General features: G+C 38.2%; 1 protein-coding gene across 2 annotated transcripts in view; it reads left to right on the top strand.

The window, feature by feature from the left end:
* Positions 1-11,760, top strand: part of NCKAP1 (NCK associated protein 1) — a 107,345-nt gene extending 95,585 nt beyond the window's left edge. For both annotated transcript variants that reach the window (XM_065413201.1, XM_065413202.1), the window contains 5 exons: positions 581-674; positions 2,109-2,225; positions 6,783-6,892; positions 10,954-11,043; positions 11,644-11,760. In XM_065413201.1, the coding sequence (XP_065269273.1) occupies positions 581-674; positions 2,109-2,225; positions 6,783-6,892; positions 10,954-11,043; positions 11,644-11,760 (528 nt within the window). The remainder of the gene's footprint in view (positions 1-580; positions 675-2,108; positions 2,226-6,782; positions 6,893-10,953; positions 11,044-11,643) is intronic.
* Positions 11,761-12,138: the final 378 nt, after the last annotated feature.

Genomic DNA, 12,138 nt, shown 5'->3' with positions numbered 1-12,138 from the left:
ACCCATCCTCTGAAAATGAGGACCCTTATAAGATGTCCTAGGTTGGGCACCCAAAATCTCTTGTCACTTTGAAAATGTTCACCCAATTTAACATTATTATAGGACCATTAACTTTTTCCTCACTCTTGTGCATTTAATTTGTAACACTGTATCAACATATGGTCTTAATTGGCTATATTTATGTTAACATACTTCTTAAAACATTGTTTGAGGCTTCTGATCTGATTGCTTACATCTTTGTTAGTTTTACTTTCTGCATCTTTCCTTTCAGTTAGAAGAGCTAACTGGATGCTAAGATGTTTGTGCTGGAGGCAGTTGAGGAAAGTTACAAAACCTTCGTTTGGCTTGACAGCAAGACATGATAACCTCCTAGCACACCAAGTACTGAAACAGCTGTTCAGTGTAGGTTAGACATAATACAAATCCAAAGGTTCTTTATCATATTTCAGAGACTGAAATTCCCTAGTGTTCTCAAACTCTGCAGTTTAAACATTTCAGTACAGCTGTGTTCAGAAATGAGATTTTTTTAGAAAACATTTGGTGTTTTTCACCTTGTGATAATTGCTATTTTGTGTCTCAGGTGGCAATGAATGTATATGAGCTGTCATCTGCTGCTGGATTGCCATGTGAGATTGATCCTGCCTTGGTTGTAGCACTGTCTTCCCAAAAATCAGGTAACAAGTGATATAATCTTTAAAAAGTATAGTTAGCAATGCACTTTGACTCTTTTTGATGTAAAAAAAATAATCTAGAAACGTGTGCAGATGTTGGCAGTAGTAGGCAAAGAGCTGTAGGTGGATTATTGGCTCTTCTGTATTGCCTCAGATGAGCCATGTATATTGCCAGGTGAATTTTCCTTTGGAACTTAAGCATTTGCTATGCATGCTGCATAAAATGCACTCATGTAGACTGGAGTTTTGTGAGCCAGCTGCATTGGGGAAACTGCTGTAGAAATGGATAATAGGTGAAACATGGATGAATATAATGCCTTTGGGGAAAAAACTGGATTCATTTAAGGAGAGGAAAATATTGGGTTGTGTTGAGGCTAACAGAAGGCAAATAGTCTATTTTTTGATGCACAGTAACTATTAAATCCATTCCTCTCTACTTTTAATGTTTAAAATGTCAGTTAGATTTTACGAAGCAGTTAATAAACCAATATTGTGAAATATATGAAGGTTGTGTTTTATTCAAACATTAACATGAAGGCAGACAAAAACATTTAAAACTATGCCTGTGAAAGCATCCAAGGCATGTTGGGACAATTTCAGATTCTACGGCATTCATTTTAAAGGGCCATTGCAAATCCTTCCAGTTTTCCAATTTTTTTGACTGACAGTATGCGTTTAGAGGGGTAAAAATAAATGAAATTCTTAAAGCTGTTTGGCAGATATTCATTTTGTTCCCTATGTTTCTTATCAAACACTTCGGTTATTCCGTACAAAAGAAAAAGCTGATAAAACAGTGGTAACACAAATCTATGAATACTTCTTATTTGCTTTGTTCTTGCTATTGGCTGGATGTCTATATAGCATGAACCGTTAGAGATCCTACCTAAAGTTACTTTTTTCCATTTTCTCAGTAGGGATAGAAAACATATTTAAGTTCCTGAAGACATTTGTCACTATTATTTTAATAGTAAATCACATATTGGGTTCAAACTACCTGAATGGCTTTTTAAAATGTCATTAGTAAATATTTAACATTTGTGTGATTCTGATATCTCTTCCCTTGGTAGTTCTAGCTACAACATATTCTAGTAACTATGAAGGAGTTAAATTGTGTAAACAGGACATAGCATTTTATTTTAGCTCATTCCTTTTGGTGTTGGGGTCTCGTATTTTAATTCCCATCTATTTCTGCAGTTGGATGGAGTGACTTACTATCATCAGTTAGTCAATACATGCTGACCATTAATAGTGTGCTAGGTACTGTAATTCACTACTTGACTTTTTTAACTTTATAATCCCATTAAAGGTAGCAGCAATAATATTTTAGAAAATGTGACCTGAATCATGACAGACCTAAAAAGGCAACTTTCTACTCAGTTGTCATGGGATAAATCCCAGAGTAGCTTTTAAATTTAAGGAATTTCTTCTTAATTTCAGAAAATATTAGTCCAGAAGAAGAATATAAAATCGCCTGCCTTCTCATGGTCTTTGTGGCAGTCTCCTTGCCAACTTTAGCCAGTAACGTGATGTCTCAATATAGCCCTGCCATTGAAGGTACTATTTATTTGGTGGTGTTAAATTTTTGGTATGGATATTTTCTTGTTGAAATACCTTGATTATTAATCTTTTAAGTGTTTTTTCTCAAATACTTGCTCTTTGGAGTAGCAAAATTGATTTATATTTTATTATCATATGCGTTATGGTGGATGGATCTAACAGTCAGGTTGAACTGAATCTAAATCATGACAGAAACAGGATTATAAATTTTTTAAATCATTTACCTTAATCTTGTTTTGAAACATGATGTATTAAAAATGAATATAATCCACTTGAAATTTTGAAGACTAGACATAGCCCTAGAACAGGGGTCGGCAACCTACTGCACGCGTGCCAAACACAGCACGCGAACCGATTCTGAGTGGCACGCAGCTCCCTGCCGCGGTCCCGGCCCCCAACCCCACTCAGCCCCCCCGCCCACCGCTCTCCCCTGCGGGGGCAGGAGGCAGAAGCTTGGTTCTGCGGCAGCCAAGCTTCCTCCCTCCCCTGCTTCTTCCCCCAGCCTGTGCTTTCCTGCCCCGCCTCCTCTCCTTCCCTGGCCAATCAGCTGATGGCCCTAGCGAGGGGGAGGGGGAAGAGCGGCAGCGTGCACAGAGCGCACAGAGCTCCGTAGAAGAGGCAGAGAGAGGTAGGGACGGAGCCTGGGGGAAGGGGGTGGAACAGGGTATATCCCTTCCAGCCCCCTGCCATGAGCCGCTCAGGGCAGGGGGCTGGGAGCACCCCCACGAGCCAAGCACCCCATCCCTCTGCCCTGCACCCCCACAGCCCCATCCCTCTGCCCTGAACCCCCACACACACTCAGCCTTCTGCCCTGAACCCCCACACACACCCAGCCTTCTGCCCTGCACCCCCCACACCCCGCAGCCCTCTGCCCTGAACCCCCCACCCCAACACACACCCAGCCTTCTGCCCTGCACCCCCCACAGCCCTCTGCCCTGAACCCCCCACCCCAACACACACCCCAGCCTTCTGCCCTGACCCCTGAAACACCCCCCCCTCCCAGATCTGGGGTCCCAGCCGCAGGCCCTGATCAGCCCTCTGCCGGCCTAGGTGAACAGAACCCCAGGCTGGCAGCGAGCTGAGCAGGCTGGTGGCGTAAGATCAGCATTTTAATTTAATTTTAAATGACGCTTCTTAAACATTTTGAAAACCTTGTTTACTTTACATACAATAGTTTAGTTATATAATATAGACTTATAGAAAGAGACCTTCTAAAAACGTTAAAATGTATTCCCGGCACACGAAACCTTAAATTAGAGTGAATAAATGAAGACTCGGCACACCACTTCTGAAAGGTTGCCGACCCCGTCCTAGAATATGCACTTTAGGAGTTAATGTTTAACTCACACACAAAGCAGATGACCTAAAACATATTTTCCACTTTGATTAGTCTAAGAATTTATATTGATTAGCATATGTGTTGTTTTAGTAACTGTTAATTTATTACTGCTACTTTGGATTTGTGCCTATTCATATGACTTGATAGTTTAATATCTCAGCTACTAAGAATAAAATTATTATTTTTTTAAATCTAGAAGGAATGAATTGTAAGTAGAATCATCTTCTAAGGAATCTCTTGCTACTTTCCTTTCCTATTAAAAGAAAAGATCTTTGCCTCAAGGAAATTCTTTGTTTGTAATCCACACAAAAAATGTTTAGCTCTTTCACACAAAACTAAGTTTAACAGAAAAGATTGTCAAAACTGCTCCAACACACACACAAATCACTTTTCAACAGTTCAGACTTTCCTTCATTGCTGTGTACCATGGTTCAGATAGGAATATGTGGCGTCTGTGTCCATTCACTTGACCCACAGAGTTTTCTTTATTGGTCTTTACCAGAATCTGCTCTGTATCCTGCACAGGACAAAGCTTAATTAACATAGGACATCTAGCTTGTCAATCATTTCCTTCCCCAGCTTTCCCAGAATTAGTAGAAGCAGCAGGGGAAAGGCCAAAATTTCTAAAGCTTTGAATATCAAATTAAAGAAAACATAGTATGTAATAATTTAGATGCACAAGATCCCGTGTTTCAAATCTTTGTGTGCATAGCTGGCCACTTGTCCAGTACAACAATTAAGTCTGCAGACTCAGATTGCAATTGCCATGTTATTATGTACACAAGAATTTTTGTAGAAATTTATATTTCAAGCTTCTGTTTAATTCAACAATGTTAACTTCCTTGATGGGGACATATTTTCTTTAATCTTCAAGGTGTATAGGTATGTACACTGTAACTTTTAGATAGTAAGTGTAGAGTATTAGTCTGAGCTCTGCACATACATACATCTTTTCTGGCATTATCTGTAATGAACAGAAATTAAGTGTAGCTAATGACAAATTTAAATGTGAACATTTTACTTAGATGAATAGGGGGAACAATTCATAACCCTCAGAGCTATTGCTTCAGGCTATCTGCAGATTTGGAAAGCCAGAAGTGCATTGCTTTCCATTTTGGGAGGCTTTTTTCAAAACCGGTAAGGGCTAGAAACTGTTTCCAGATTAAATGTTCAGGGCACAGGGAGGAGAGAGGACCAGAAAGTGTGCTAAAAGAGAAGAGACAGACCAAGAACCAGAGAAGGGAACTGAGTCATGGTGACAGGCCTGACTCTCTCAGCTGCAGTCTAAGTCTTATTGCAGTGGAGTGGCTCATATATAGTTTTGAGCACTTCTCTTCAAGATGAACAGGACATGTGTACATTTTGATAAATATATTGCATTAGAAAATACCGTCTGTCACCAGTTTCTCTTCCAATGGCAGTCTGACTGTTCCATTTAGCAGCTCTGAGAAGGAGTCAGGCAAAGGTGATGGCCCTAAGAGGAACCCTTTAAAGTGGGGAAAGCTGGAAGTGCATTAACTTTCCCAGACCCTTTAAGTGATCCTACCCAGAGCACAAAAAAATCTGTATCAGGACTTGCCACTGACTGTACAAGATCAGAAGGATAAACACATCGAATTTGCTAAAGGCTCCGGTAGATGCCTCAGTCTCGAGACTGAACAAAGAAGAGGTTTATTTTTGTCAGGGGGGCAAATCTCCTTTACCTGGTGGACAAGCAATCCTTGAAGAGAGGGACTCTGTCTCCATGGCCTGCCTTGGATATACAGGGCTTCCTTTTCTTGGGTGACTAATCTGAGTTAGTCAAAACTAAAAGCAGGACACTTAACACTTTTTAGATGGCTTTTGTCCCTTCTTTTATCACTTTTTCCCCTTCTGTGTTCTACAATCCTGAAGTGTAGCATCTGGCTTTGGATGCAAGCTAGAGATTCAGTCGCATTTGTGCTGTGCTCCTTTTAGTGTCATTCAGCTCTGGCAAGATCCTGGATATGGCCGTCTAAAAAGTTATAGACTTGAACTAGCTTCAGTTCCCAAGCCAAGCAAAAGAGGGAAAATGTTATCCCAAAAATACAGACTTCAAGATATTCTAGCCATATCTGAGTGCCTCCCATTTGTTTATTCAAGACCATGGGTTCCTTCTGTATCTCCTGGCAGAGAGCCAGACCCAAAAGTAACCTTCATATTTGCTCCTGCTAACAGAAGACTGAGATATTGACAGTTAGCCAAATTTCAAACTAATTGCCAGAGATTAGTTTTTCCTTAAAACTTGGACCAGTCACCTGCTGACAGATGAGCAGAGATCATTCATGCCAGTTTCACAGTCAGATTCTCCTTCCCTGTCTACCATAATGCCTCTTCACTTATTTCCCTCTAGTCAGAGAAGAAGCAATCTCTCTTGGTCTTGACATGCAAACTGTTCACTCCAAAAGCTGTTACTAGTGTTCCCCCATCAGAGAATTATTGACAAAGTTTTAGAGGACAGGCTGTTTAACACCCTATCCTGGACTGGTCTCCTCTCCAGATGTGTGTAAAATCCAGATTGAGAATGGAGGTCCTTCCCCTGCTTTATTCAAGAGCTCTCCTTTGCTCCACAACCACCACATGGAAAATGAATAATTCTGTGCTCATTGAACCTGAAAGACGCCTGTGTGTACATGCCCATATGTCCAGCTAGTTACAAAATCTTTCATTTTTGCAGAAACTTAAGTATTTTTCCAATACATGGCTGTTCCCTTCATTCCAAGAGTTTCTGGGATCTTTCCCAAGCATGGTGATAATCATAGCCCTTAGGAGGGAGGGGATTTGAATTTTTCATTACCTATATGATTTCATGTTCAATCCATATAATGTTTAAACACTGAAATCATCTCACCTTGTGATTTTTAATGATCCTTACAATGGCAGCATAAGGTGAGCCTTTGTTGTAATAAATGTCTGTTATTTTTAGTATGTTACATGCAGCTTACCTGCAATATCGAAGTAAAATATAATAATGTATTTCACTGTATTAATTCTAAACATGTTTCCTTTATAAGCTCTTTACTGAATGTGGCCCTGAGGTCCAAAGCACTCACACAATTGCTAGCAGCTTTCAAGTAGTTCACTGCAAAACGACCCTGTTGCAGTTACGAATTATGTTCCTGTTGGCTAAAACATTCAAAGAATAATTTGGTTTTGAGAAGTGTTGCTAAAGTAATAACATGTCTGTTTTTGTTTAGGGCACTGCAACAACATACATTGCCTGGCAAAAGCTATCAACCAGATTGCTGCAGCTTTATTTACCATCCACAAGGGAAGCATTGAAGACCGTCTTAAAGAATTTTTGGCTGTATGTACAATTTGATAACAGAGTTGACTGCTACAAAAATCAGACTAAAATAACAAAACAAAACCCTAAACCTTTGTTGCAACTCAGACTTACCTTTTAGATGTACAGTGGTCACTATTAAAATCTTCAACATTTTGCCTTTGCAAACAGATATTAGTGTGGTATTCCCCGTGCATAGAATAGAGTGCTACAGTAATCTTCATTGTAATAACATTTAAAAAGATTTTAATAGAAGTGACTTCAATTGATCTGCAATATCTTTTTGCTTCTTACGTAACTGTATATATGTACTTTGTTTAGTATTGGTAGTTATTTTCCCTTTAGTCTTAAGCTAAAGAGAAGAAGGCTAAATTATCCACAGTAGTGTTTTCATAGTTTTCATTTTCATTTGGAGAAAATCAGATATGGGGACACAATCAGTTGGGTAATCGTTAGAGCTGGGTGAAATTTTTCGGGTGAATGGTTTACTCACCGAAAAATGCCGTTTCAGTGCATCCGAAACCATTTGCTAATTCAACCCAATAGTTCTGGCCTGAAAAAAGTTTTTCAGAGTCGTCAGAGTGAGTGTGTGCATGCACCCTGCCACCCCCACCCCCCCATAATTAACTTTAGTCATGTGCGTAGGCACTGGGATGTGGGAGACCCTGGTTTGAATCTCCACTCTGGAGCAGGGACTTGAAATCAGATTTCCCGCCTCCCAAGTGAGCATCCTAACTACCATGCTATAGGCTAATCATCTTTTTGCCTGATTCAGAGGAGGGGTTTGAATCTACATCTCTTACTTCCCAGGTGAGTGCCTTAATAACTAGGCTATAGAATCATCATCACACTCTTTGGCCAGTGACTGCTTAAAAATTTGTACAAAGTGGAACAGTTTCAACAGGAGAGATTGAGAGTAACTTGCTCTAGAATAGCCTATAGCTTGAGGGAGAGACCTAGCTTCAAGTCCGTGCTCTAGAGGGGATTCAAACCTGGGAGTTCCACAGCCTGGGCAAAGGCTGTAACCTCTGGGCCAAAGGTTATAAAGGGACTCAGACGTACGTGGGTGTATGTTTACTGACCCTGAAATGGACTTTTCCAATTTGCTGACTTTTTTTGCTGGCCAAACCAAAAAATCAGTTATTTGCCCAGCTTTCTTAGTCATAAGTATTTCTTGAAGATCTAACCTTTTTATTAAACTTTGTGTCAAGAGTAGATAGTTGTACTTTATTCTTAAGAAGTTAATCTCTGATTTAGTGGTCTACAGATACTTTCAAAATTCAGATTGAAAATGTAATTATAAGGAGCTACCTATTTTACTCTCATTTATATTTAAACTTGTTATAAATTGTCTTAATTTTGATACACAGAATGCAAATGAATAGTACAGTCTTAGATGTGTATAGATTAAATGTGTGATATTACAAGAGGTGGTTAAACATCGGTCAGTTGATATGCTGTTACATGAAAGTTAAACTTGAACCTGAAACTCATGTAGCATTTTTGTAGTGTGTGTGTGTGTGTGTGTGTGTGTGTGTGTGTGTGTGTATATATATATATTAAAAATAGAGTACATGATCTTCTAGATTGTAATGCAAGATTGGAAACAGAGTTAAGTATAGTGTATGTGAAATCAATGTTTATATCCTTATGAAGCTCTAAGAGATTTTCCACAAGATATATTATACTTCCAGTTTATTATATGTTAATCTGTCATAACAAGTAACCTTAGCTGACTTGGTGTATCTTTTGGATTGTACTTTTGACGTTGAAGTTCTGTTTGTGCAGTAACCATTAGGTGGAGTATAGGGCTCTAGAGAGCCAAGAAAACTTGTGTAAGAGAATTAGTGGTGTCCTCAGGGTGAATTGGAGATCCAGGTCTTATCTGTGATATGTAATGTTTTGGGTTAGTATATCTAGATTAATCCAGAACAACCTGACTCGCCATCATGCTCAAAAATCTGTCTCCAACATTTATCTGCTTTAGGATCAGATCTTTGTAACTTGTCAAATACATAAATCTGTGGTTTATGGTTTGGGGATTTTTTTGGTATGAGTTTTAGCATACTTCATTGTTTTTTTAAAATAGAAATTCATCTTAAAAATTGGCTCTCAGTACTTCAGAGGTACATAAGGTTAAAATGACAGACTGCCAAGTAGATAATCTGGTCTAAATTTTCAAAAATAGCCAGTGATTTTGATTGCCTTTGTTTTTGGATGACCAACTTTAAGAAATGTGGTCAGAAATGACAGCCTTACTTGGGCATATTAAACATATTTTTGTGTGAATTTGGGGAGGCGGGAATCTGTCTTTGGGTACGTCTACACTTACCGGAGGGTCCGGCGGCAGGCAATCAATGTTCTGGGATCGATCCCGGAAGTGCTCGCCGTCGACGCCGGTACTCCAGCTCGGCGAGAGGAGTACGCGGCATCGACGGGGGAGCCTGCCTGCCGCGTCTGGACCCGCGGTAAGTTCGGACTAAGGTACTTCGAATTCAGCTACGTTATTAACGTAGCTGAATTTGCGTACCTTAGTCCGAAGTGGGGGCTTAGTGGGGACCAGGCCTTTATCTTTAACAGTTAGAGAGGTATAGTGAGCAGTACTTTTTGCAAAAAAAATTCTCACTTCTGGTAATGCATTGTTACTTTGTGGAAGAAAAAAAGCATCTTAACCCATTGACCTCATGAGTTGATATTGTCTGCCGCAGCTGCTGGTAGTAAAAGACTAAAAGAAAAATGGTCATGTCAAGTTGTATATGCTTGACAAGCAAAGGAAACCAGTGCAGTTTCATGTGATATAAAAACATTTTTCCTGCAAGAATTTAATTTTTGATCATGTGATCTAGAAGGTACACCTGTTTTCTTTGACTGCTCAGACTGTAATTACAGTAGTGTAGTCACTGACCTTATTTTATTCAACTTGGTGTCTTCCAAATTCTTATCTTTAAAGAATTTTTTTTTCACAATTATCCTGAGAAGGCCTGGAGCTCAAGAAAATATACTGTGGGAAATAATTATCTTCTGATAAAGGAATGTACTAGATAACCTAATTGCTCTTACCAATTGAAATTAAATATGGGAATGTTCTAAAAGATTTTTTGAAATGTGAATACTATCACCTTAGATTAAAAATAGACTCTTTTTTTTTTTTTTTTTTTTTGGCAAATGTATTAACCTCTTTTTTTTGTAAGGGATGGTGATTCAGTCTTCAAGAATATTTTAAAGTGAAAATTCCCAACTCAGAAACTTAGATTTGTGAGCAGGTATTAGACATGGGGCTGCTGCTTCATTGGCATGTACTATATCTTGAAAATTCTGCTTCTGGAGGTTGAACGAATTTTATTTCTTCTTTGTGTATTCTGCAGTTCATGAAAATAAAATTAACAGTTCATTTGTGATCAAAATATTTTATTGAAGTCTGTGACCCTGATCCTGCAAAGACTTAAGCAGGTGCTTTCATTTTTCCTGTATCTGGGCCTTTATCACTGAAACAAGTAGTTTGGTTTGCCTACACTTTAACCGGCAATTGTCATAAAATAATAATGTATGCATTTCTTTAATTATATGTAGTATTGGAATTTGAGCATTTGTTTTTTTTTGTTTTTTCTCTCCACCACATCATGACCCGGATATGGAATGATAAATTTTAAAAAAATTATTTGTATTGATTATGCAAGAAGAGTACATAAACTTGCATACATATTGGAAGGAAAAAATTGGTCAGTGACAAAACTGCTGACTTTGTGAAAGCCAGGATTTCACCCAGAAATTCTGTGCAATAACCTTGTTTTTTCTCCCCTCAAATATACATGTCAAACACTGCTAATCAGAAACTCCTTCGATTTTGTATAAAAAATGCACATGCCTAGCAGAGCAAAACACAATATGCAGAAAGCATGCTTGTAATGTAGTCATGGTATTTCCTTTCCATTATGTATTATGTTGTACTAATAACTACACTGGTTAGGGAGATTAGTTAAAAGAAATGTAACAAAAGTAGCAAAAACTGATCAACTTAAAATAGAGCACAAAAATGAGATGATATTTTAAAATGTTTATCGTTTTTCAATAATTTTTTGTAGCTTGCATCATCTAGTCTACTGAAAATTGGTCAGGAGACAGACAAAACTACTACAAGGAACAGAGAATCTGTTTATTTACTGCTAGACATGGTAAGTTCTCATGCTCATTGTTATTCCTAACAACAAAGGCCTTTTTGACAGACACCCTTGCTATTGTAACTCATCAACCAATAGAAATACTTTTTGACATCATGACAATAGAATGACATTAAGAACTGAAGTTCTTTTGATTTTTTTTCTCCAGTCCCTCCCCACAAGTATTTTACTATTGAGTATTATCTTTCTCTGTGTTGCCTAGAAATGCCAGAAAAAGTTATAGCAGTATTCAAGTAACTTTCACAATTGATTAGTGGACACAGCTTTATATTGATGTCACATTAAATTAGTGCAAATTAAACAGTGAGGATAACCCATGAGGCAGTCTGCTCTGAGCATTTCTTTTAGTGCCACAAGCCAGTTTGAAATATTTGCAACTAGCTTTGAAAAGCTTTGTATCTGTTTGCTTAAACTTTGTACTTGAAAGGACTTCGTGGGATGAACATGCTGCAGTATTTACCTTTTCCCATTTAAGCCTAAGAAATATAAATGCTGTTGTGGTGCAGGCTGATCAAATGGTGTAGATGGTTCTCATCAACTGATAGTTTATTTTTGAACATTAGAGAATCTTGATACATTTTTGGTATTTTTCAGATTGTGCAGGAGTCTCCATTCCTGACAATGGATCTTTTGGAGTCTTGTTTCCCTTATGTCTTGCTGAGAAACGCATACCATGCTGTCTACAAACAAAGTGTCACATCCTCTGCATAAATATCTACTTACTAAAAACTTAGCACGCATCTATGTTGCCTCAGTTTTACCTGTAAACTGTGGAGCTCTTTTACTTTATGGCCTGACAAACAGTTTTGTGGATTATAAACTTTCTTCCATAAGGTTGTATTTCTGATCAGTGGTTTCTTAATATGGTTGTACTACAATATGAGCTTGATTGATTTTAGGTTGCACATTCATGGAAAATACTACTTTTTTTTTATTTTTAGAGTATCGGTTATCTCTAAAAGAAAAACACTACTTCTGCTATATGTTTTTGATATTTGATCATGCAAAACCATAATTGCTTGTTTATTTCCAAGAAGAAAAATGGATTTAGTGATTATTTTAGATAGTGTTCTAGTTTTCATCTGTGTG

This window comes from Emys orbicularis, chromosome 11 (assembly GCF_028017835.1).
Source record: "Emys orbicularis isolate rEmyOrb1 chromosome 11, rEmyOrb1.hap1, whole genome shotgun sequence".
NCBI classification, from domain to species: Eukaryota; Metazoa; Chordata; order Testudines; family Emydidae; genus Emys; species Emys orbicularis.
The sequence above is the reverse complement of the archived record's forward strand: the minus strand, read 5'-3'. Positions and strand labels throughout refer to the sequence as shown.